The 25,920-nt window shown below is 38.3% G+C and overlaps 1 protein-coding gene across 3 annotated transcripts in view; it reads left to right on the top strand.

The window, feature by feature from the left end:
- Positions 1-25,920, top strand: part of SLC9A6 (solute carrier family 9 member A6) — a 55,996-nt gene that overhangs the window by 1,545 nt on the left and 28,531 nt on the right. For all 3 annotated transcript variants that reach the window (XR_009450683.1, XM_059679657.1, XM_059679656.1), the window contains exons 2-7: positions 8,910-9,109; positions 10,491-10,568; positions 10,825-10,901; positions 11,208-11,320; positions 13,650-13,755; positions 21,927-22,073. Coding sequence is in view for 2 of the 3 variants with exons in the window: in XM_059679657.1 (XP_059535640.1) it covers positions 8,910-9,109; positions 10,491-10,568; positions 10,825-10,901; positions 11,208-11,320; positions 13,650-13,755; positions 21,927-22,073 (721 nt within the window). In the remaining variant the exon portion in view is untranslated. The remainder of the gene's footprint in view (positions 1-8,909; positions 9,110-10,490; positions 10,569-10,824; positions 10,902-11,207; positions 11,321-13,649; positions 13,756-21,926; positions 22,074-25,920) is intronic.

The following is a 25,920-nucleotide window of genomic DNA, read 5'->3' as shown; positions in this document are numbered from 1 at the left end:
ATTTCCCTATGCATACACCCCCGTACACCCTTTCCCAGTAAATACAGACTTCTGGAGTGTGTATCTCAAGGGAAGCAAAGAAATATAGTTGTGTGCATCAAGAAAATGTGTGAATTCAGGTCTATTTTTCATTTGTAAGATAATACAATTCTAAGCTTGTGTGCAAAATATCTGCTTCCTAGGATTTTTAATTTTTAGACATCTTAGATGGTTTTCATTTTTTGCATTTTATTTGTAGCACCCCTTAAGTTAAATTGGCCAGATAAGCTATGTGCATCTCTATATAATTTCTCTGGAAAACACTGTGTGCTTTATTTACTATCCTGAACAAACATTTGCTAATCAGCCTACTACATTTTAGGCACAGAAAATACAAAGAAATGTAAGATCCCTGCCTCCAAGGAACTTACCCTTCTTGGGTAGAAGGTCATATAAAGAAAATAATTGCACCTTTAATTTGGTTAAATGCCAAATGAATAGTATGGTGCTAGAATAAGGAATTCATCACAAAAATCTCTTCCAGTAAGAGATAGTGTGACATAGTGGTTAAAGGTGCAAGGCTTTAGACCAGACATCTGTAATTTTTTTTTTTTCTGTAAAGGTCCAGATAGTACTGTCAACTTTGTGTTTCACATAGGTCTCTGTGTCTCTTGCATTTTTTCTTCTCCTTCTTCTTCCTCTGCCTCCTCCACCTCCTCCTCCTCTTCCTCCTCCTCCTTCTTCTTCACCTTTAAGAACATTCTTAGCTCTTGGGTTGGTCCTGTAGTTTGCCAGCCCCTGCTTTAGAATCAGACCTGGGTTCCTGTCCCACTGCTCCAATAGTTCTGTGTGATTTTAGGCAAGTCCCTTAGGCTATTACACTGTCATCTATAAATTGGGAACAACGATAGTAGAATTATTGTGAGGAAGAAATGGTTTTTAACTTAGTACCTGACTCCTAAGTAAGTACTCAATAAATTATAGCTATGATACTATTATTATTGCTGTTATAATTGCATTTTTTAGGTTAGGCTCAGAACTGTTCTTTTAATTGCTCAGTCTTATAAATTAAGAGGCAAAAAATATTTTTAAAATATATTTTTATTGATTTTAGAGAGGAAGAGGGAGGGAGAGATAGAAACATCAATGATGAGAGAGAATCAACGACTGGCTGCCTCCAGCACGCTCCACACTGGGGATCGAGCCTGCAAACCAGACATATGTCCTGATTGGAAATCAAATCGCAACCTCCTGGCTCATAGGTCAATGCTCAACCACTGAGCCACACTGGCCAGGCAACAGTATTTTTTTTAAAAAATCAAATAGAGACTTAGAATTGCCTTGAATATATTTGCTCTTTGATATAATTATCCTCATCTACTTCTTGGGCTGAAGTAAAAAAGTGGGATTACTAATTGCATTTCCTGATGTTTCTAATTTCTAAGTTAATAAAAAAGAATGGGGCACCTGAGTGTTAGTATTTTGTGAAGGAAAAACAAGGGTATCTCTTGTGGAATATAAAGTGGAAAAGTGGTTGATTTGCCACAAATTGGCATTCTTTTTAAAAAAATATTTTCTTGGTTTCAGAGAGGAAGGGGGAAGGAGAGAGAGAAACATCAATGATAAGAGAGAATTAGTGATTGGCTGCCTCCTGCACGCCCCCTACTGGGGATCAAGCCTGAACCCCGGGCATGTGCCCTGACCACCCGGAATTGGAATTGAACCCTGACCTGGTTCATAGGTCAACACTGAACCATGCCTGTAGGGCTTGGCATTCTTTAGCTGTCCCATTTTCTTACTATGGGCTGTGGGTATTGTCGAGGAACAACCTCCTGACTAATTTCCAAGTCCAGTTTGAGAATAGATAAGATTGAGCCAAAGTAGTTTCAATGCCATGGAAATTGAGGTTTTCTAATCCTAATTACTGCCTGCCATTTACCTTTTCTTATGACTCCTATACCATCCTGGCTATTATGGTAATATATGATTTTAAGACCTTCCATTTTCACTTTGACTTCCAGATGAAAAGGCTTCTTACTCTGGGAATGTCCAGATCTCTAAATTCAGTCCACTGATGATTTTATTTCTGTGATGTCTATTTAGCTACCTAAGTCCTGGGGAAATGCTTTTTAAAATAAGCCTCTCCTTTATGTTTTTGAGAAGCAAGATTTAAAAACTTATTAAATTGTAAATGTGGTCAGTTTCTACAATGTCAAAGCATCCAAGTGTTTTGTTCATTGGGCTAGTTTGCTTAAGAAGCTTAAAAGTGAGTCGCCAGTAATAAAAATTGTCAGGGTAGTCAATTAAGTCTGAAAAATGATCACTCACTGCAGTGTGCTTACAGATGGTATAAAAAGCAAGACAACGACAAAATATTTACTTTGCCTGTGCTCAATTAATGTGATTCATTAATAAATATTAAGTGCCTTTGATGTATGAGTTATGGGAAATATAGATGTGAGTCACCCCTGCCCACAAAGCACTTACAACCTGGTGACTTAATAGGTAATGATTATTGAGCAGTACAATGTGTTAGACACTGCTAGGCACTCTCTATATAAGTATCACTTCATTTAAAGCTCATAACAGCCCTGTGAGGTTGGTACTATTATCTTCCCCATTTTACAGATGAGGAAATTGGAGCATGGAATGAATATATGACCTGCTTGAAATCAAATAACTTGTAAGTATTGAGCCAGGATTCAAGCTCTGTCACTCTGGCTCAAAAGCCTCATTCTCTTAGCCCTTAGCCACATTGCCTTATGTTAAAACAATAAAACTTAACTGTGAAGACAAAACAAATTAGTATTATGATCAACTACATTTGGTGAGACAGGTTCACTGAGAAATTATTTACCCTAAGGTTACAGACTAGAACTTGATGGAGCCAGAATTTATACATCTATATGATTACAAACTTACGCTTTTACTCCTATACCATACTTTACTAAATTTCACGAGATGAAATATGTAGGGGGATAATACTGAAATTTGTAGGGATTTTGGAGGTGAATTGTGAGGGAGGGCTTTGAGAGAATGGAGATACTCCATTCTAAATACTAAACCACTGGAGAAGTTAGTATTGATGTGAGAGCGAGATGATTAGAAAATTATATCTTTGAAAAGGGAAAACCCAGATTTCAGTTCTGTCTTTGTTACTTAATGCCAGATAATTTTGGGCAAGTCACTTATCCCCATTTTAGATGAGGAAATAATGAGTGAGGGATTTATAATAGTATCTATTTCATAAGGTTATGAAGATCAACTGATATATGCAGTGACAATTGGGATGGGATTGGCTCAAGGTCCCAGGTGAAGGGATTTTCTTGAAATGAGGTTGATTATTCCTGAGAGGGAAGCTCATGAGAAATTAGCTCATATTGAGATGGAGAGGCTTGGAATTGAGACAGCTTATATCAAATGGCCTCCAGCTTCTCAGAAACAGGCAGTGAGATTGAGGACTTGAGAAGGAGGATAAATGTTGGAGGATTTGTAGGACACAAACAGATGAATAAAAACATGTAAAACTAACCAAAAGTGAACAATTGATTTTTTTTTTATTGCTTAAAGTATTACAAAGGGTATTACATATGTATCCATTTTATCCCCCCGCCCTAGACAGTCCCCTAGCCTCCCCTATCACCCAGTGTCTTATGTCCATTGGTTATGCTTATATGCATGCATACAAGTCCTTTAGTTGATCTCTTACCCCCCTACCTCCTGCCCCCCAACCCTCCCCGGCCTTCCCGCTGCAGTTTGACAATCTGTTTGAGGCAGCTCTGCCTCTGTATCTATTATTGTTCAAAAGTTTATAATGGTCTCTATTGTCCATGAATGAGTGAGATCATGTGGTATTTTTCCTTTATTGACTGGCTTATTTCACTTAGCATAATGCTCTCCAGTTCCATCCATGACGTTGCAAATGGTAAGAGTTCCTTCCTTTTTACAGCAGCATAGTATTCCATCGTGTAGATGTACCACAGTTTTCTAATCCATTCATCTACTGATGGGCACTTAGGCTGTTTCCAGATCTTAGCTATGGTGAATTGTGCTGCTATGAACATAGGGGTGCATATATCCTTTCTGATTGGTGTTTCTGGTTTCTTGGGATATATTCCTAGAAGTGGGATCACAGGGTCAAATGGGAGTTACATTTTCAGTTTTTTAAGGAAACTCCATACTGTCTTCCATAGTGGCTGCACCAGTCTGCATTCCCACCAGCAGTGCACAAGTGTTCCTTGAACAATTGATTTTTTGCCTATCTGGAAATTCATTGAACTTTTAAGATAGAACCTAAGCATTCTTCAAGACGTAGATAAATACTATATATATATATATATATATATATATATATACACACACACACACACACACATACGTTTTAATATGTGGAAATTTTATCAATTTTGATCACACCTAATGCCCCAGTGATGTTCCTTGCATATTTTTTACTATCAGAGGCTTATAGTGTGATAACCTAGAAGAATGGGTTGAAATCAATTAGAAAACCAATGGTGGGGCTTTGGGTGATACTGGGTTCTTTAACTGTTAGAGGGTTTCTAGCATTAAGAGGGTCAGAACTATGTAAGAGGAGTGGGACCTCTCTGTTTTGTGAAATATATCTCTTCAGGGTTGTGTTCTTTTTTGCCTGTTAGTGTTCATTTAAAATTTCATGATATCAATAATTTTTGTTCCTCTGCCTGTGTAGGAGGCTAGAGGTTTCTGCCTTGTCCCCTTAACAAAGCACTCTTTTTGTGTAGGTTCTCTTTACTGAGAATTGCTTTAACTCAGGGGTCCTCAAACTTTTTAAGCAGGAGGCCAGTTCACTGTCCCTCAGACCGTTGGAGGGCCGGACTATAGTTTAAAAAAAAAAGCTATGAACAAATTCCTATGCACACTGCACATATCTTATTTTGAAGTAAAAAAACAAAACAAAATGGGAACAAATACAATATTTGTATTTGCATGTGGCCCACGGGCCGTAGTTTGAGGACCCCTGCTTTAACTCCATGATTAGGATTTGACCTTTCACAGAACCCAAATTAACTTGATCTTTCAACTTTATTCAAATAAATTTCAATTTTCAGATGTCTGATGCTGTAAGAAAAGGATCTTGAGTTTTTCCAACTTGAGTAATTATTCTCCTTGCTGATGTTTTAACTGCCAAGGTGTATGTCTCAAATTTGTCCAAGTGCTGAGTCTTCCTCAGGGCACCCAGTGACATTTCAGCATTGGGTACTTTTCCTTACAGAGTCAGGCTTGGGGACTTGGAAAGAATTTATGCTGCTGTTATTAGTGTTTGTAGTACTGTAGCTGTGATTTCTACATATGTATAAAGGGAAAACTTTAACTGAGCCTCTTAAGAGCTCTTGTGAGATAGCAGAGGAAAGAGCTATTACTATATCATATAGACAGAATTGACTGGATCTTTACTCACCCAAGTTGTTTATCAAACACAGGTGATACCTATTTGTCACTTTTTAATTTTGTTTTCTGTAGGTGAGATATTTTCAAAGTGTATCATTATTTTATTTTATTTTATCCTCACCCGAGGATATTTTTCCATTGATTTATAGGGAGAGTGGAAGAGAGAAGGAAAGACAGAGAGAAACACATTGATTGGTTGCTTCTGACTAGAGCAGTGATGGCGAACCTTTTGAGCTCGGCGTGTCAGCATTTTGAAAAACCCTCTTAACTGTGGTGCCATGTCACATATAGAAGTTTTTTGATATTTGCATCCATAGTAAAACAAAGATTTATATTTTTGATATTTATTTTATTTATTTAAATGCCATTTAACAAAGAAAAATCAACCAGAAAAATTAGTTCGCGTGTCACCTCTGACACGCGTGTCATAGGTTCGCCATCACTGGACTAGAGCCTAGGCCCAGGAGGAGCCTCCAACCAAGGTACGTGCCCTTGACTGGAATCAAACCTGGAACCCTTTGGTCCTCAGGCCAACGCTGTATCCACTGAGCCAAACCGGCTAGGGCTTGTTCATTTATTTTAAATCTGAACCTTTGTTAAAACTTTTTTTAAGCCCAGCCAGAGTGGCTCAGTTGGTCGTCCTGTGCACTGAAAGGTTGTTGGTTCCATTTCTGGTCAGGGTGTATACCTGGGTTGTGTGTTCAATTCCCATTCGGGGCACATTAGGAAGGTAGCCGATCAATCTCTTGCATCGATGTTTCTCTTTCCCCCTCTTCTCTCTAAGTACTATGTCCTTGGGTGAGGGTTAAAAAAAAAAGTTGATGTCATTGTACTGTTCACCATTTAATCATTGCTTCTCACTTAAAAAAAAAACTGAAGGATCCCTCATTCCCAGTCCCTCCCCCTTCCTGACCAACTACTGCTCTTATACCTGCTATTTCTGCCTCATCACTTCCCATGCTGGCTGGCCTCTGCCCCTACCACTACACTGAAACTGCTCTTACCAGGGTCACCTATGACCTTCCTGTTGCCAACCCCAATGGACTCTTTAATGCCTGTCCTTTTTTTTTTTTTTTTACTTTGCTGCAGCATTTGCAGTTTCTCACTTCCTTCTCTTTTCTTCCTACTCCTGTGGCTTTCCCTTCTTAGATTCTTTCATCAGCTCCTCCTCCTCTACCAGCATTTTTATGTTAGCTCTTAAGTCTTGGGTTAAAACCCCAGCCCTATATCCATAGTCCTCTTCCCATTTTATTTGCTCCCCAGGTAATTTCCTCTGCACCTGACTCAATCATCTTATGACTGACAAGTGTGCATCCCCAGCTGAGAGACCAATCCCCCTTCCTTGAGCTCCAGATCCCACATACTCAGCTGTGCATGTGTCACAGGTACATCAAACTCAACATATCAAATACTGAACTGTGCATTTCTCCTTGTAAATCTGTTACCTGTGTCACTGAATGGCCATGCTATCCACCTGGTTGCTCAGAACAGCTTACCAACTTAGTTGCCAGGTTAGTTTAGGCTGCTTAGTCTTTCATCACCTTTTTTCCTCCCAGTCTGCTTGGTTACCAAATCATTCTGAAAGATAATGTCTTATAAAAATCACCCTGTCTCTACTCTCTTATATTAGGCCCTAAACTCTTAGTGCCTGAATGACTTCAGTGGCCTTCTGTCTGACCTTTTTGACCCTCTGTAGTCTAGACCAGTCTTTCTAAAATAGAAATCTGATGTTAAGTCCCTGCTTATAACCCTTCTATGACTTCCTTTTGATTTTGGGTAAACTTTATGGTTTATGAATTATAGCTCAATAAAGCTGTTATTAAACAACCAGGGGCCCAGTGCATGAATTCGTGCACCTGTTATTAAACAACTGTGGGCTACAAGGTTGTGGTGGGTACAGGGGCGAGTCTTGGCCCATCCTCTGTGCCCCCACCTGGCCCCTCCCACCATGGTCCCTGGTCCCCTGTCTGCCAGCAGCTCCACTCCCGCCTATGTTCCCACACGCTGACGGTGCCAACCCCATTCACATCCACTGACCGTGCAGATTGGGGCCGGCACTATCAGCCGGTGCAAGCAGCAGCTGCTGCCCCAATTGCCCCTCAGGAGCAGGGGGAGGTGGAGAAGCCCTTAGGGGCTATCGGGGCCAGCAGCCGCCATTCACACCCACTGACGGCAGCAAGTGCAAGCGACAGCTCCGGCTGTGGGTGTGAGCGGGGATGGGGCCTGTGCTGGCAGTGAGTGTGAGTGGTGGCTCCAGTGCTGGCAGTGGGTGCGAGCGGGGCCAGCACCGGCAGCAGGTGCGAGTGCCAGGTGGGACCCTGGCACGCAGGAACAAAGAATTTTCAGTAACCACCAGAGACTCGCCCCGATGACAGTGACCAGCACCCCGCCTTGTTCTGGTGCCCCCGCTCACTTACTCCACCATCCCGCCACAGCCAACGCCAGCCATGTTCCGTGCGTGCCCCCTGGTGATCAGCGCATGTCATATTGACCAGTTGTTTGGTTCAGTTGTTCTGCCCTTCAGTCTATTTGCATATTAGCCTTTTATTATATGGGATTTGGTCAATATAACTTTATAGTACCTAGAATATTGTACATATTTAAATATCAATATGATGAACCAGGTAAAATTCTAGCAATATGTTAATATCATAGTGCCAGATTCAGGACTTCTATTCCATGTTTTGATTTTGAAGTATGTATTTTTTAAATATATTTTATTGATTTTTTACAGATAGGAAGGGAGAGGTATAGAGAGTTAGAAACATCGATGAGAGAGAAACATCGATCAGCTGCCTCCTGCACACTTCCTACTGGAGATGTGCACACAACCAAGGTATATGCCCTTGACCAGAATCAAACCTGGGACCCTTCAGTCCGCAGGCCGACGCTCTATCCACTGAGCCAAACCAATTAGAGCTGAAGTATGTATTTTAAAATTAAAATCTGATCTTTTAATAGTAGGGGAACTCAATCAATCTACAAATATTATTGACTTTCTAATTCGTTAAATGTGTATTATTTGGCCAGCCACATGCTTTAGGAGTAACTTGAGATATGTGTGTGTTTAGCAGTCCTGTGAATCGATGGATGGAGGTGGTAAACACATTTCTAACATGATTGCACTGTCAGGTTGAGATACTTTGGAGCATATTCTGTGTACAGATGGTTTGAAGCTATTTTCTCATTTTGTTACCTGCCTAATCACTTCTTCATATCTTGATCTAGAAATGCAATGAAATGTGTTGTTACCCTAGGGAATGTTTTTGCCTTCTGTCTCACTGGATTGCATGAATTTGGACTCTTAGCTTTGTGAATTTAGTAATACTTTAAAATGTAATTGCATTCTGTCTAAACATTGGTTCTGAACCTCATGGGACTATCATAAAATATTTTCTGTTTTCAATTTAAAGATGTGTGTAGGGTATAAAAGAAATCATCTCTGTCTGAAAGAAGAGCTAATATTGTTGTGGGTTTTTTTTGTTTTTTTTTTTAATTTCCAGGTCTTCTTGTGGGCCTTGTGCTTCGATATGGAATTCATGTTCCAAGTGATATAAATAACGTGACCCTGAGCTGTGAAGTGCAGTCAAGCCCAACTACCTTATTGGTAAATGTTAGTGGAAAATTTTATGAGTATACGCTGAAAGGAGAAATTAGTCCACATGAACTCAATAACATTCAAGATAATGACATGCTTAGAAAGGTAAGTTCTTAATTAAAAGGAAATTTTGATTTTTTTAAAAAAGTGGATAATTAGGAGCAAAGTGATTCAGGAGAAAAATAATGAAATTTTAAATGATATTTAAAATAATTAGCCTCTTAAAATGGAGTAAAATCTCAAGGAATGTAATGTAATGCAGAGTAATGAACATGTCTGTCCATTTCATTTTATGATTGAGGTTAAGTACTATAAACCTTTTTTTTCACTCTGATGTTTGCAATTGTAATAAATGGTAACCAGTATTGAGCTAAGCAGAATTTATAAATGTTTCTTTCAATTTGAAGATAGTCCTTAGAGTTTATAGTACTCCAGCACATTGAGTTGACAATACATAAAATATTCTATTAATATCTCTTTGAATTCTTTCTTGCCTTGATGGTATTCTGTACTGAGGACAATTTAATCTTTCTTTGATTCATAATCTGGCACAACTTCAGAGGCTTCAGTCTGAGTGTCAGTTATTGTACCAGGCTGTACATAGAGCCTTATGTAGGAGGTTGGGTTGCAGTCTCACTGGCTCCCAGACATTCTTCAAGCTGCTTTCTCCTGTTAACCTCATAGTTTCTATTCCTGAAGCTTCTCAGGGTCTCTTTGTTTCCACCCACTCTTGACCATTTGCCTCCATTTCTATCTTCTACATTGGCAGGACTTGGCTTTTATAACTACTTGATTGTGTTCCTGACCATCTTGAATGCTTTTTAAAATTTCATATGAACTTCAAGCTTATTTTGCAGCAAGAGTTATTTCTACCTATGGAAAATTCCAGTTCCTTAAAAGTTCTAGTAAACGAACTTGTAGCATGGGTATGTGTGTAGATGCTTTGTGTTCATATCAAATCCTACTAGAGCCTTATGAACAGAAGGGGGCATCTGTATTATTCTAGGGAATAAGAATTAAAAGAAATGGACTGTCAGGATTAGAAATGAGTTGTGCAGAAACTTTTTTTTACCACAATATTATGTTATATACCTTTGGAGATATTACCTAGGCATAAAGAAGTTGGTTTCCTCTTGCCAAACATAATGCTGTACCCCCATATTTCATGTTACTAGTTTTGGGTCTCATTTAAAACAAATATACTTCCTCCTATTTTCTCATGCTTTCTCCTATTTAAAGGTTTTTAATATAGTATTTCAACACATTTTTACAGATCTGACTTAACTGGTTGTTCCAAATCTATGTCCTTGTCATTTGGTTGAGAAATGAAACAACATATATCCTATATGAAATATTTTTGGTTACCACACTAAAATTCTTGCCTTTCACCAGTTTAACATTTCTCTTTTTTTCCTTTTGATAGTGTGATAATATAATATGAAGTGCTATAAGGGAATTCTGCTAAAAGAACTCTTTATTTTAACAGGTTACTTTTGACCCAGAAGTATTTTTCAACATATTACTTCCTCCTATCATATTTTATGCAGGATATAGTCTGAAAAGAGTAAGTGCTTTTGTATTTCATGTACTTTGAACAATGTTAAACTCCGTGGGTTTATCATCTTTGACTCTTCAGAAACAGACAGTTCTTCCCAACATTCCCTACCTTCTCTTCTCCTTTATAAATGCTGAAATTTATGCCTATACAAATATTAGTTCTCTTATTTCCTTTAATGAAAATGCATTTAATATTAGCACATTAGAATAGAAAACCTTTTTTGGTAAGTATTCTAACACAGTGTAATCTTTTCTTTTGTCAGAGACATTTCTTTCGAAACCTTGGGTCTATTCTAGCATACGCTTTTCTTGGAACAGCAATTTCTTGTTTCGTAATTGGGTAAGTACTTGCAGCTTAAAACATGTTTTAGCTTGCAAATTATAATTTTAAAATAATGCATATTTGGTTTATGCAGTATTGTATTTCTGAATGAGTCTAAGGACATTTTAAGTAAAATGTGTTCACATAGATAAATCATTTGAATTTTCCTTAAGGCCAGGGAATTACCCTATTTAAATGACATTAATTAAATTTGGGATTAGCTACAAAGTACTACAGTAGACTCATCTTCTTATTCTTACTATATACTAACTTCATTAACAGTTGATTTTTTTTTTCTAAAGTAGAAATATGTTTATTGAACAGGTCAATAATGTATGGCTGTGTAGCACTGATGAAAGTAACTGGACAACTTGCGGGAGATTTTTACTTTACAGATTGCCTGCTGTTTGGTGCCATTGTATCAGCAACTGATCCAGGTATGTTTTACATGAGAGGAGATTAAGTACTTAAGGAACAGTGTTTTGCTGGCAAACATTTGTGGGCAATTCTTCCTTTGAGGTGCAGAATTCATGATTAGGTACTTCCCATAGTACTGTACTTTCCAGTTATGGAGGGGAAAAACAAAATTCATGGTTCCTTTTGGCTTAAAAACACATTTTTTTCGTTTACTTTATTACATTTGCCTGTTACTGGTCCACACAATCTGATGCTGTTTGGAAACAGACTATAAGGTATTTTTTTCAGAATTCTAGGTTGGTGTCTATTCCTAGTGATTAGGTATGGGAGATGAACTAGATTAATAAAAATGGGTAATAATTATATACTTCCTTTCAAGCTTCTAGAAAAGCAGTTCCCTAAAAATCTTCTATTTACATTCAGCTATTGCATGTAAGAGTAAGAAAAGAAGTTGTTACACGATTGTATGAAGACAATTGTGCTAAAAAAATAGTTGTTTTTATAAAATTAGCTTTATGATTATAAAATAGTCTTGATATTAGCACAGCTGAAGAGTGACTTTAATTGTACTGCGTTAGGTTATAGTTTTCCGACTATAGTATTGGTGGGCTTAACAGCTACAAATTAGGCAGTTAAAGAATATGTAGGCTGAAGAGGTAGGGATAGAAACATAGGTTGCAGTATTTTTAATATGTTTTTATTGATTTGAGAGAGAGGGAGAGAGACTGATGAGAGCGAACCATCAGTTGGCTGCCTCCTGCACTCTCCCTACTGGGGATAGAACCTGAAACCAGGCATGTGCCCTGACTGGCAATCTGGGAGGATGCAACCAACTGAGTCACACGGGCCAGGGCTAAGTTGCAGTTTTTGAACTGAGGAAGCAAGTTTTCTTATACTAGACTTTAGAAGCTCGGTAGAGGTTTGTTCTGTTATACCTTTTGATCCTGAACGTTAATCACCTTCTATTGTTATCCAGCACAATTACAGGTAGGATCCTGAGGTTATCTCTGAATTCTGTGTTAACCTTGATGACTATGGAAAATAAGGAAGTGTTTTACATTCTATAAGAGTTTATTTTAAAAGATAAGAAGACATTTTAGAGATGTATTTATGTAGCTTAGCATTTTTAAAACTGAAAATCAAATTGCTTCCGTAAAGATCATCAAGACTGCCCCCTCATTACAGTATTTGAAACTGCTTCCATTATCAATGTGAAGATAGCATGGTTTTTGCAAGGAGCCAGTGTTCTCTGTTTTCTGTGTCATCACTAGAAGCAAGGTCCTCCACTTTTTAAAGCCTATGAGGAATTTAAGTCAATAGAACTGGCTATATTGCTTCAACCGTATGGTTTTGTTCTGAATGGCCCAAGCAAAAATCTTTTCCTTATATAAAATTGGGCAGTTATAGTTAGTCTGAATTATAAAGGCATATATACCTGTTTGGGTTTATTTAGTGAGTGAGCTGTATGTGACTCAGTAGTTATAACACAACTTCAGTCTCATCAGAGTTTCTAAGAATTCTCATATAAAAGAAGTGGGTTTTTTTTCCTTCTCAAGCTATAATAGCATGATAGTTGGCTTCTTATTAAGTTAAATAAAGCAACTATAATTCTGGTCAAAAAGCAAACTTGTCCTGCCAGTGTGGCGCAGTGGTTGAGTGTCGACCTATGTACCAGAAGGCTGCTAGTTCAATTCCTGGTCAGGGCACATAACCAGGTTGCCGGATTGATCCCCAGCAGGGGGCATGCAGGAGGCAGCTGATTGATGTTGATGTTTCTCTCTCATCAATGTTTCTATACCGCCCTTTCCTTTCCCCTCTCTCTAAAAATCTATAAAAGCATATGTTTTTTAAAAATGCAAGCTTGTGTTTTCATTTCCTACTATCTTTGCTAAATCAGTGTGCTTGAAATTTGCAAGTCAAATAGAAGTGAGTTGTAAGGCTCCAAGGAAGAAATGAAGTTTGTAGCAGAAATGCTTTTCATAATATTCTTCTTCAAAGATTAATGATCACCTGGTCGGTAAGAAATTTTGAATACATTCCTTATGGAAAATAAATGTATAGGACAAGAATATTAGCATTCACACGAAGAATGTAGTCCAACTCAGTCTTCCAAGGTTATTTTCAGCTGTTTGTAAGAGAGAGAAAGGAGATTGTGCAAGTATACATTTAGGGAAAAGAAAAATATTGACATAAAACTACTGAATCTTTAATATGGTAAGAGAATGTTTATTCAAGTTGAATTCTAAGACAAAGAAATGAATTTCTAAATAACAATTATAATCATCTACAGAGGGGAATATGTCATATATATGATGTCTAAATATTACTCTGACTCTTTCTACTTGCTAGTGACTGTTCTTGCCATATTCCACGAGCTTCAAGTTGATGTTGAACTTTATGCACTTCTTTTTGGTGAAAGTGTTCTCAATGATGCTGTTGCCATAGTGCTATCTTCGTAAGTGTTTGTTTCTTATTATATTCCATATATTGAATGTTAGGGTACTAGGAACCAAAAGTCACTTATTGAATGAAGTGCATTATGAATGGAAACATTTGAAAAAACTGAGGCATTATTTTCCTTTTGAAAAAATGCATACTTATAGATAACATGGAAAATGCAGGGATAAAAAAGAAAGAAGAAAATATGTACTCTTAACACCTAAAGACAGTTATTGTAAAATAGAGGTCCAGTGCATGAAATATGTGCACGGTGGGGGGGGGGGTGTCCCTCAGCCCGGCCTGTGCCCTCTCGCAGTCCAGGACCCCTCGCTGCTCACTGCTTCTTACCACTCGGCTCGCTGCTCCTTAGTGCTGCCATGGAAGTGGGAGAGGTTCCCGCCACCACTGCTGTGCTCACCAGCCATGAACCTGGCTTCTGGCTGAGCGGCGCTCCCCCTGTGGGAGTGCACTGACCACAAAGGGGCAGCTCCTGCATTGAGCGTCTGCCCCTGGTGGTCATTGCACATCATAGCGACCAGTCATTTTGGTCGTTCTGCTGTAACAGTTGCTTAGGCTTTTATTATGTAGATATTCTAGGACATTTCCTGTTTATTCTTTTTCCTATGCATGATATTTTTACATAGTTGTGATTATATATATATATATATATATATATATATATATATATATATATATATATATATTTATATTTATATACACACACACACACATATATCTATATAATCTTATATTCTGTTTTATTGTAACATGAAATTTTTAGTTTTTGAATTAAAGTAAATTTTTGAGATAGATAATGTATTCACATGATTTAAAAATAAAAACTATGTAGAAAGGTAAATATTGAAATTTTTTTACTCCTGTCCTCATCCACCTGTCCCCCTAGCCCCTTCTAGGTTACCATTTTTATCAATTACCTGTGTATCCTAGTATTTATTTATTCAAATGCAAGCACACATATGAATGAATATTCTTATTTGCCTCTTATTTCTTATTTTAAAAGTAGCATGCTATATATGTCCAAACCTAGCTTTCTCTTATATAATTGTATTCTAGGAATCTTTCCATATCAAAACAGTTTTCTCATTCTTTGTTTTGAGCATATAGTGTTCTATGTACTGTACTATGAATTAAACTATAGTTTATTTTATCAGTCTCCTAATGTTGGAAACATAAAGTGTTTTCAGTTCTATGCTATCCAAATAATGCTGCAGTGATTAAACTTGAACTTACCTGTTTTATATATGCATAGGTATATTAGATAAATTTCCAGAAGTAAGATTAGTGGGTTAAGGGGTAGATACATTTGAAATTTTGTTAGACAATGCTAACTTGCCCACCAAAGGGATTATGCCATTTTGCACTTTAAGTTCTAAATTATGGGAGTGCCTGTGTCCTTGTAACTTCACCAGCAGACTATTTGTAAGACTTTTGTATTTTTGGTAATTTGATTATTGAGAAATTTTTCATTGTGGTTTTTAAAAAAATTTCTCTTATTTAATACAATCATTTCAGAAACACGTTTTAAATTTTTGAAGTGTTAAATAATACTCCTTTTTAAAGACAATTATTGAAATGAGCAATATTTGAATATAATTATAGAAATTACTATACATATTATTAGAAGGTGTTTATAGGTGAAAGAAGGGGTCTCAACCTCTGAGGAATTCAAACCTGCCAACCTACTCCTACTAAGCAAATATCTAATCTTTTTTTTTTTTTAATAATTTCTTCTTCTTTTTTTAATATATTTTATTGATTTTTTACAGAGAGGAAGGGAGAGAGATAGAGAGTTAGAAACATCGATCAGCTGCCTCCTGCACATCTCCCACTGGGGATGTGCCCGCAACCCAGGCACATGCCCTTGACCGGAATCGAACCCGGGACCCTTCAGTCCACAGGCCGACGCTCTATCCACTGAGCCAAACCGGTTTCGGCGCAAATATCTAATCTTATAGACATTTGCCTTTACCCTATACCAGAACTTTCTATGAGAGAAAAGTAAAAGCCCACATTTTCTCTTTATTTTTCTCCTTAATTTACACTTTATTAACTATAAAAGAGTAACCAGTAACTGGTTTGCATAGCTTGAGTGGCCCCAATGCCTTACTGCAAAGTGGAAAATTATCCTTTCTGAAAGGTAACACTGATCCCTTAAATATTGTGTGTAAAGATATGCAAAAGATCCAATTCGTTTTGGTGAATGTGATTTATGTAAATTCCACCCCCTCTGACATATTCATTGCCAGACATTTTGCAGCTGTCTATAGCTAATGTAAATTTAAGAAATAAAGCCTAAAGGCTAGAACTAATGTTGATACAGAACATATGTACCTTCAATGACAATAGATGCAAAGTAAAAGTCTTATATTATTTGAAGGGAGGAAGAAATGAATAGTGTGGCTGTAACTTAGGTGCTATAAAAATTAATGAAGCTACAAAGATTGTTGAAGCTTTCAGTACATAGGAGCATGTAAGATCACTAGATGAAAATAATAAGGTACAGGCAGTTACTTTTAGCATGGATTCCTCATCTTAGATAATTATTCTGCTACTTAATCATCTGACTAATAAGTATTCCTTCTTCATTGTCTGTTGGATGAAGAGTCAGAAAAATCTCTGTTCTGGTCCTGTCTTAAACTGATGTGCCCTGTACCTTACTTTTCCCATTAGTAAAGTAACTTATTTCTTGCAAATTTGAGAATGAACAGTTGAATAGTATTAAGGGAGAAAATAACTCACAAAGGGCCACAATCCTCCTTCTATTATAGCCTTTCTCAAGCAGGGTTCTGTGAGGGAATATAAGCCTTATAGAGAATGATTCGAGTGATTTCTTTTCTCAGTTCTCTTTTAAAGATGGTACATAGCTAGTACTATTCTAGATTCATAGAAGATAAGTTAACTCATTACATGGTCTGGTGGAACTCTGGTGGAGAAGGACTGTATATCTAGAGAATATCATATCAAGGCATTGTTAGCAGTGTAGGTGTCTTAATGGAGCTGAGCAAATGAGTTTCTGCCCAAAACCCGAAGGGAAACCAGTTGTGTTGCTGGCTGGGAGAAGTAACTAGCTGGAGTGCTCAGTAATATGTCTATTATCATCTTTCATTCGCCCTTTAAAGTATGTTAGATAGAAATAGTCTACTTTATGTTGGATACTGCTAAATATCCTACACAGGACAGCACCCACCATCCAACAAATAATTATCTGGCCCCAAATATCAATAATGCTGGATTGAGAAATCCTGGTGTTGTAAAATTAGAGCACTCGTACATTGGTGTTAACATTGAAATTGATACCACCTACTCTTTTGTGTTTTAGATTTTGTCATTATTTATGATCATAAAATTAATACATTTGTAACAAAAATTCAAATAATTTGACAAGGTAGGAAATTCCTGAAATTCTAGCTCTCGGAAATAACCATTATTAAGGTTTCATCTAGACTTTTTCTATTAGGATATTAACGTACATATAAATATATTAATCATTTTAAACAAAAAGATATTGTACTATACATACTTTCTGTAACTAACTTTTTTCACTTGGACATTGTATTATATTAATACCTCTATTATTCCATCATAAGGATATACTACAAATTTATCTCTCCAATCCCCTGTGGATTAATATTTGGCATTTTTGTAATATTGTATTATTGTGGATAGTACTCCAGCAAACATATGTATGTATAAATCTCTGTTAATCCTTGAAACTATTTCTGTATGTTATATTTTAGATGTAGATTTTCTAAGCCAATGGATATGATCACTAAAAAATTAAGAGATATAGTCATATTTCCCTCCAAAAATGTAATACAGATCTATTTGAAAGCAGTTATTCAACATATAAACAGAGGCATAGGTATAGTAATACCTTATTTCTAGGAATGAAGCATGAGGAAATAGTCCAATTTTTTTAAAAAGCACAAATATGTTTTTTTCACACTGTTATTAGTAGTAGCAAAAAGATTAGAAGCAAATTTTAAATATGTAATAGTGGGAAAATGCTTTAAAAATTTATGTTATTCCCATTTGGACCAATTTGAAGTCTTAAAAGCCAAGGTTAGAGATACTATAATAATTCTTATGTCATTGTCAGTTAAAGAAGCAGAATTCATGACCATATGTTCACTATGATTATAACTAAACATGAAATAGCATGCATGTTACAAAAAGGGAAAAGAAATACAGATGGAAAATGATAGATCTGTCAGTGTAGTGGAGTGATTCCCCCTCCCCAATTGTACATTATATTACTTTCAGAATGTTTTTAGAAAGTATTCATAAAAATGTCACTGCCTCAAAATAAAATGTTGATTGATGTAGAAAAGATGAGTTAGGGTTTCAATCCAGAGGCCAACATTTGACTGAAAAAGAAGAAAATAAACCTCTCATTTGTTCTCAGCCCATCATGCTTTTCATGTGTTCTCATACATTTTAGTGATTGAAGCATAAAATAATGATTAATGTGAATCTTGAATATACATGAACTAATCCAGGGAAGGCAGTCTCAGGAGGCATGGCATTAGATAGTTCTAGACAGCATTTTGAAAACTGTCATTAGGGAGAAAAAAAAGGTTGTTGTAGCAATATCCTTTATTTTCTCCAGCTAGCTGCTATATTTTCATGTTATAATGTGGTCACATCTCATTTATGGTAATGGGGTCCTTTATCGGTAGGTAAGAAAGCATGACATTAAAGGCCATTTTGTATTTATTGAAACAATATCAAATCTACTGGTCCCAAAGTGATCTGGTCACTTTGAACATTTAAATGCAGATGTTTAATTTTTTTCATTTGAGATTGAGTCTCAGAAATTTCTTGGTAACATTACCAGAAATTGATGTTAGTGCTATACTTCAATAAAATAGGTAAAATTAGGAAACTTTAGTTTGTTTTTTTAACCTAACTGGGGAGCTATAGAAAGAACTTGGTGTACATGGTACAGCCAGCTTATTTTGTAGCTTTGAATCAGAAGAAAACATTGCTATAACTACAGGGAGATTTCCTTATATTCTTAGGAATGTGGGTTTTTTCCTCCTTTTCTTTAAATGATTTGTATGATGTCTTTGAATCTGGACTTTTTATAAAAATACTGGTTCGTTAATTTACTGGTATGAGAACTTATTTAGTAATGGTGGACACTCTTGCCAGAGACCTGATGGCAACACTGATTTTCTTTCTTTTTTTTTTATTAAATATTTATTGTTCAGATTATTACATTTGTTCCTCTTTTTTCCCCCCATAACTCCCCTCCACCCAGTTCCCACCCCACCTTCCTCCCTTACTCCCCACCCACTGTCCTCATCCATAGGTGCACGATTTTTGTCCAGTCTCTTCCCTCATCCCCCACACCCCTTTCCCCCACAAGAATAGTCAGTCCACTTCCTTTCTATGCCCCTGATTCTATTATAATCACCAGTTCATTCTGTTCATCAGATTATTCACTTGATTTTCAGATTCACTTGTTGATAGATGTGTATTTGTTGTTCAAAATTTGTATCTTTACCTTTTTCTTCTTCTTCCTCTTCTTAAAGGACACCTTTCAGCATTTCATATAATACTGGCTTGGTGGTGATGAACTCCTTTAGCTTTTTCTTATCTGTGAAGCTCTTTATCTGGCCTCCAATTCTGAATGATAGCTTTGCTGGATAAAGTAATCTTGGTTGTAGGTTCTTGGCATTCATCACTTTGAATATTTCTTGCCACTCCCTTCTGGCCTGCAAAGTTTCTGTTGACAAATCAGCTGACATTCGTATGGGTACTCCCTTGTAGGTAACTGACTTTCTTTCTCTTGCTGCTTTTAAGATTCTCTCTTTGTCTTTTGCCCTTGGCATTTTAATTATGATGTGTCTTGGTGTGGTCCTCTTTGGATTCCTTTTGTTTGGGGTTCTCTGCGCTTCCTGGACTTGTAAGTCTATTTCTTTCACCAGGTAGGGGAAGTTTTCTGTCATTATTTTTTCAAATAGGTTTTCAATATCTTGCTCTCTCTCATCTTCTGGCACCCCTATAATTCGGATGTTGGTGCGCTTAAAGCTGTTCCAGAGGCTCCTTATGCTATCTTCATATTTTTGGATTTTTTTTTTCATTTTGCTTTTCCAGTTGGGTGTTTTTTGCTTCTTCGTATTTCAAATCGTTGACTTGATTCTTGCAATCCTCTAGTCTGCTGTTGGGAGTCTGTATAATATTCTTTATTTCAGTCAGTGTATGCTTAATTTCTAGTTGGTCCTTTGTCACAACCTCGAGGGTCTCATTAGATTTCTTGTAGATCTCATTAAGTTTATCGACAGTTTCTAGAAAACTATTGCAAGACCTTAAAAGTGTGGTTTTGAACTCTATATCCAGTAGTTTGCTTTCCTCCATTTCTGTCATTTGTGTCCTTTTTCTTTGTCTCCGCATTTTTTATGCTTCCCTGTGTTGATAAAGTGGTTTTCTGTGCTAAGTGTCCTCTAGGGCCCAGTGGTTCAGCCTCCCCAATTACCTGAGGAGGACACTCTTGGTGCACCCCCTTGTGGGCTTTTTGCACAGTCTTGTTGTAGTTAAGCCTTGATTGTTTTAGGTATCACTGGGAGGAATTGGCCTCCTGGCCAATTGGCTGTGAGAATCAGCTGTGTCTGCAGTGGGAGAACTTCTGTGCTGGAGACACCCCTCTGGGGCAAGACTTGCTTCAATGGGGCTTTGGTGCTCACTGAGTCTGCCCCCTGAGTGTGTCCTTTATGTTTCCACGGAGCTGCAAACTGGATGGTCCCACTCTGACCTCTGAGTGGCTCCTGGCTCCTGGATCTCTAGGGAGGTGCTAATCTAGCCTTTGCCTGAGGCTACCCAGCAAAAGCCTCCCTGCAGGGCTTGGGTGGGGCGGGTCCCACAGGATCAACAGGGCAGGGCTAGCAGTTATGGCTGCTCTCAGTTTTGCCTCAGAGGCTTTGCTTCTCAATGTCCCGGTAATCGCTGCAAGCCCCTTGGAGAGAAAGCTGCCCTCGAGTTCCGCCCAATGCCAGACAGTCCCGCTTCTCCCGTATGAGTCTGGGTCCCTAGAGACTCACCCGGAACTGGAGCTCAGAGCCTGAGACTCCCTCCCGATTGAAAACGACAACCACGCCCTCAGCCGCCACCCCGCTCCACATGCACCTCCACACCTTAGTATTTTACTTCCGCATTGCACCTCCTCTGAGTCTTGATGTGCTTTTCTCTTCCCTTCTAGTTGTAGAATTTCCACTCAGCCAGCCTTCGTGTGGTTCTGGGTGATGTCCGTTCGGTCTTTTAGTTGTATTTTTGAAGTGGTTGTGTGAGGCAGCAATCTTTGGTGTTTACCTATGCTGCCATCTTGGTTTCTCCCAACATTGATTTTCTTAGCTATTTCTATTTCCTGGGGTGACTGTTTTAAAAGAGGCATTTTAGACCAGACTTGGACTGTGAGTTCAAGATGGAGGGTGTCTCCTGTAATTGCCTATCTTACCTCTTACAGAGTGACTTTCTTTAAGAAGTTTGAGGTGGATGATCCAGCTGGGTATGCTAAAAGTACTGTTGAGTGGTTTCTAATTCCTTGGAAGGCCTTTTAAGCCATTTTCCTGTAAAAGTCCATTTCAGTGAGTGAATATATGTTAGGCATTGGGCCAATTCTGGTATTCTAAAAGTTGAAAAGATACTTCAGTCATCTTTTTTTGTTTGTTTTCCCCCATAGGAATAACAAAATGTGACTGGATTGCGTATTATTTCTCTGCTGGAAATAAGTGTACTTTTTCATTGGTTTGTTCACATTAGTATGTTAGGGCTTTCAGGCACTGAGTATTGATAAGTCTTAAACAGTCACAAAAGGATAGTACTGCACAATATCCAGAGGCTGGAGGAAAAGGCTCAGTACAATTTTCATATAGAGGACCTTAAAATGTTCTACTACCTAAAACTGTCATTTATGTAAAAGCTGAGTTTTCTTGTTAGCTCGAGCCACTACACAGTGTTTTGTTACCTTTTGACCTTACTTTGGCAATTTGAATCCAAAGTACAGCACTAACATCACTCTGGTGCCTTTTGATTTCCCCCTTTGATTTCATCTTTTAAGTTCTACACTAGATAGTGTTTTTATTTATTTGTTCATGTAATTATTTTTAGGTAATGTTTCTAAAATAAAAGTTGCTTCTAGAAGTAAGAACAATCTCTCCTTTGTAGCTCAATAGTGGCATACCAGCCAGCTGGAGACAACAGCCACACCTTTGATGTCACAGCCATGTTCAAATCGATTGGGATTTTCCTTGGGATCTTCAGTGGATCTTTTGCGATGGGTGCTGCTACTGGAGTGGTGACAGCTTTAATATCCTTTTATAATATTTATCCTTTCTTATTAACCCAACAATGTAATTGAATGCTGTGTTCTATGGTCTCTCCTAGTTCCATAATTGGCACTGTGTTATAATTATTAACCTTATAACTAAGTACTTGGTTTGAAAACATTAGGTATTCATCTTTACCAATAAAGAAAATAATATAATTATTTTATGTAGGATTACATGCCCTCAAACTTTCACTACAAAGGTTTAATTAGACATAGTCACCCTTTGTGGTGAATTTTAAGGTTGTAGACTAAATAGATATAAAGGCAGATATATTTCAAAGAGACTCTGAGTATTCTGTGTTGTTGTTCAGTGGGCCAAGCCAGCTCAGCCAAGGGTTTGAAAGCCTGAGTGAGGATGGTGAAGGATGAAGAAATAACAGACAGAGAGAATAAGCTGGGTCTAGGTGGATCTTCTTGTGCCTGGCTGAGGGCACAGAGAGAGATCCAGAGGCAAGCTGAGCCTTTATTTTATAGCCAGAGGTAAACAAGGTAGTGGTCACCATAGTTACAATGTTCTTGTGAGTTTCGCTTGTTTTGGCAGCACTTGCTGCGCCTCCCACAGCCCATTAGCTACCTAGGAAGGATCTAGGGAGCATCATAAGGTCAAGCCTAATTATGCTAAGAGAACTGTGCCCTTTAAGCTGGGACTTGTTTGTGGCTTTGCTAACAGGTCATTCCAAGGCTTAACCCTATAACCGCACCCCACATCTCGCCCTTCTTTAATTATTAAGCTACTTTAATGAAAGTAAAACTTAAGCATCAAGAACAAACTCTGGCTATTAAAACAATAACAAAACAATGCCAATGCAAAACGTAAACTACAGACATGTTAACATTTTAAAACTTAAACATAAAGCTCTGGCTATCAACAAAACAGTGCCAATGTGTTAACATTTTTAAAACTAGTAAGAATAACAAAACAATGCCAATGTAAAACAGCAATAAGTGAGTTTCTGCTAAATGAAAGTTTCTTTTGCTAATTTACTCAGAGTCCTTGGACTTGGCTGCGCAAGACTTTGCAGAAGACTGGCAGCTAACCAATGCTAGCATATCCAGAAACATGATTGAGGGAGTAGCTTCCACATCTTGCTTTTCTACCATCTGCTGGGCCTCAGTTGTTAACTTCTTTAGCTGACCCCATGTTGGCACCTCGGTCCCTCGCGTAGCCTTCATCATCTTCCTTTTCTGTATTGCTGTCATCGGGGCAATTATCAGTTTTTTGAGCGATGGGACAAGGAGCTTCTCTGGGTCCATTGTGGTGGCACACGTAACACTCTGGTACCCAAATTGGCTGTACTGCTCCTTCTGGAAAGATACAAAACACAACATCTTCCCCATATCATTACTAGATCTGGTAAAACTCTTGGCTGGTTTGTGCAAAACTCTTGCCAGGCTAAGTCAGCAGAGGCTATTGTACAGGAAGCCCAATGCCTTTCAGCCGCTGTACAACTCTCTGCATTGTAATTCAAAAAATTTAACAAGTAACATTCTTCTCCCCCTTTTTTTGTTTTTATAAAAAAGGTTTATATTGATGGAATTCTGACCATTCATATAAAGGTATACATTTTAGAGCTTGCTACTGCATTCCTCCTCATCCCTGGTAATGCTGTCAGGTGCTCCAAAATGTTAAATCAGAAGATATCACATGAAGCCTCAATAAGACAACTTTGTTTTACTCGGCTAAAGTGGGTAAGAACTCATTAGAATAGGCTACTAAACATGGTATGATGAAACCTGAAGAAATAGCTCTGACCTCCTAAATACATATAAACATACATGCTCTTCTGTATTTACGACTTCCTACTTTAACTTAAAAAGTTGCAAATTATGCAGCTTTACATTTTTATTGTGAATTGGTTCTACTTTTGAGCCTTAGCACTTCAAAATAAAACCTTAACTTTGAGTCAAACTGTTAGTTTTTATTTTTGTATCAAGAGCTAACTTTGATGTGTTAAAACTAAGTAAAATCTATTTACTCAATCCAAAACAGGCATTAAAAAGAAAAACCCCAAATGCTATCTTATATCCATTTTAAGAGTAGGATTGGCGCTTTCCGCTATTACCTGAGTCCTGATCTATCACCCCAGGAAGAGTTTGCCAATCCTGCACTTCCTGGGGTGGTATGATAAAGGTTTACTGAGCTGGCTGGAAAGGCTGCAGTGCAGTCAAGGGTAAGGACTCTACTGTCTGGTGGGACCGGGGCTGGCCTCGCTTGAAATTTCCCTACCTAGGGTACATTGGATTATCAACATCAGTCATTTACTCAATCGCTTTCCTCTCCTGCATCCTGAACATAGTCCAGACTGCTTATTTCCACTCCCTGTAGCCCTTTGACTTTCATTTCTAGCTGCTTGTATAGGGGGTAAAAGGAGAGGCTTATGAGCAACAGTAAGCTCCCCAAATGTTTGCACCAGACCCTCATTATCCCAAACCTGCTGGCGCTGTTCCCTAGCTTCCTCCAATCCTCGTTCGTATTTGGGAGGAAGTGCATTATCAGGAGGGCTCTCTCCCACAGGAGCTGTAGCCCCAGGCACTGGAGGAGGCAGCAGAGGCGCGGACGGTACAGGTGGAGTTGGAAGCCTCTGGTAGCCTTCCCCCATCTGTCTTGATTCCCCTGCCACATTCATCCACTCCCTTTCTGGAGTGGGCTCTAGGCCAGCCGTGGGCAAACTACGGCCCGCGGGCCGGATCCGGCCCATTTGAAATGAATAAGAGACCATTATAAACTTTTGAACAATAATAGATACAGAGGCAGAGCTGCCTCAAACAGATTGTCAAACTGCAGTGGGAAGGCCGGGGAGGGTTGGGGGGCAGTAGGTAGGGGGGTAAGAGATCAACTAAAGGACTTGTATGCATGCATATAAGCATAACCAATGGACATAAGACACTGGGTGATAGGGGAGGCTAGGGGACTGTCTAGGGCGGGGGGATAAAATGGATACATATGTAATACCCTTTGTAATACTTTAAGCAATAAAAAAAAAAAAAACTAAAAAAAAAAAAAAAAAGACCGTACCCTTTTATGTAATGATGTTTACTTTGAATTTATATTAGTTCACACAAACACTCCATCCATGCTTTTGTTCTGGCCCTCCGTTCCAGTTTAAGAACCCATTGTGGCCCTCAAGTCAAAAAGTTTGCCCACCCCTGCTCTAGGCAGTCCCTAATCAGGGACCACAGACTGAAAGCAGAGGCAGGCATTTCCTCTGGACCTTCAGCTATGTAATGATCTTTAAGTTGTTTTCCTACCTTATCCCATGCCTCTATATTTACCTTTCCTTCCTCAGAAAACCATGGGCAGATTTTACTCACAAAACCCAACAACTCGAAAAGCTGTTCATACCTCACAGAACAGCCCCATGCTTAGAGCATAGCCTTAAGCATAGACACGTATAAATTCTTTTCCTGCGATCCTGAATTTCCCATATTTTACACCTAGTTATATCACTGAACTTCGTTGCTTACCTTCCTTCTTGTTTTCTGCACGTGCTTCACTGGAGCCCCTTTCACCTGACAACTGTAGTTCCCCCGAACTCAGGCCCCACGTTGGGTGCCACATGCGCCGAGCCAGCTCAGCCAAGGGTTCGAAAGCCTGAGTGAGGGCAGTGAAGGATGAAGAAATAACAGACAGAGAGAATAAGCTGGGTCTAAGTGGATCTTCCTGTGCCTGGCTGAGGCCACATAGATCCAGTGGCAAGCTGAGCCTTTATTTTATAGCCAGAGGTAAACAAGGTAGTGGTCACCATAGTTACAATGTTCTTGTGAGTTTCATTTGTTTTGGCAGCACTTGCTGCGCCTCCCACAGCCCATTAGCTACCTAGGAAGGATCTA

This window comes from Myotis daubentonii, chromosome X (assembly GCF_963259705.1).
Source record: "Myotis daubentonii chromosome X, mMyoDau2.1, whole genome shotgun sequence".
In the NCBI taxonomy this organism is placed as follows: Eukaryota; Metazoa; Chordata; class Mammalia; order Chiroptera; family Vespertilionidae; genus Myotis; species Myotis daubentonii.
This window is presented reverse-complemented; position numbering and strand designations above follow the sequence as displayed.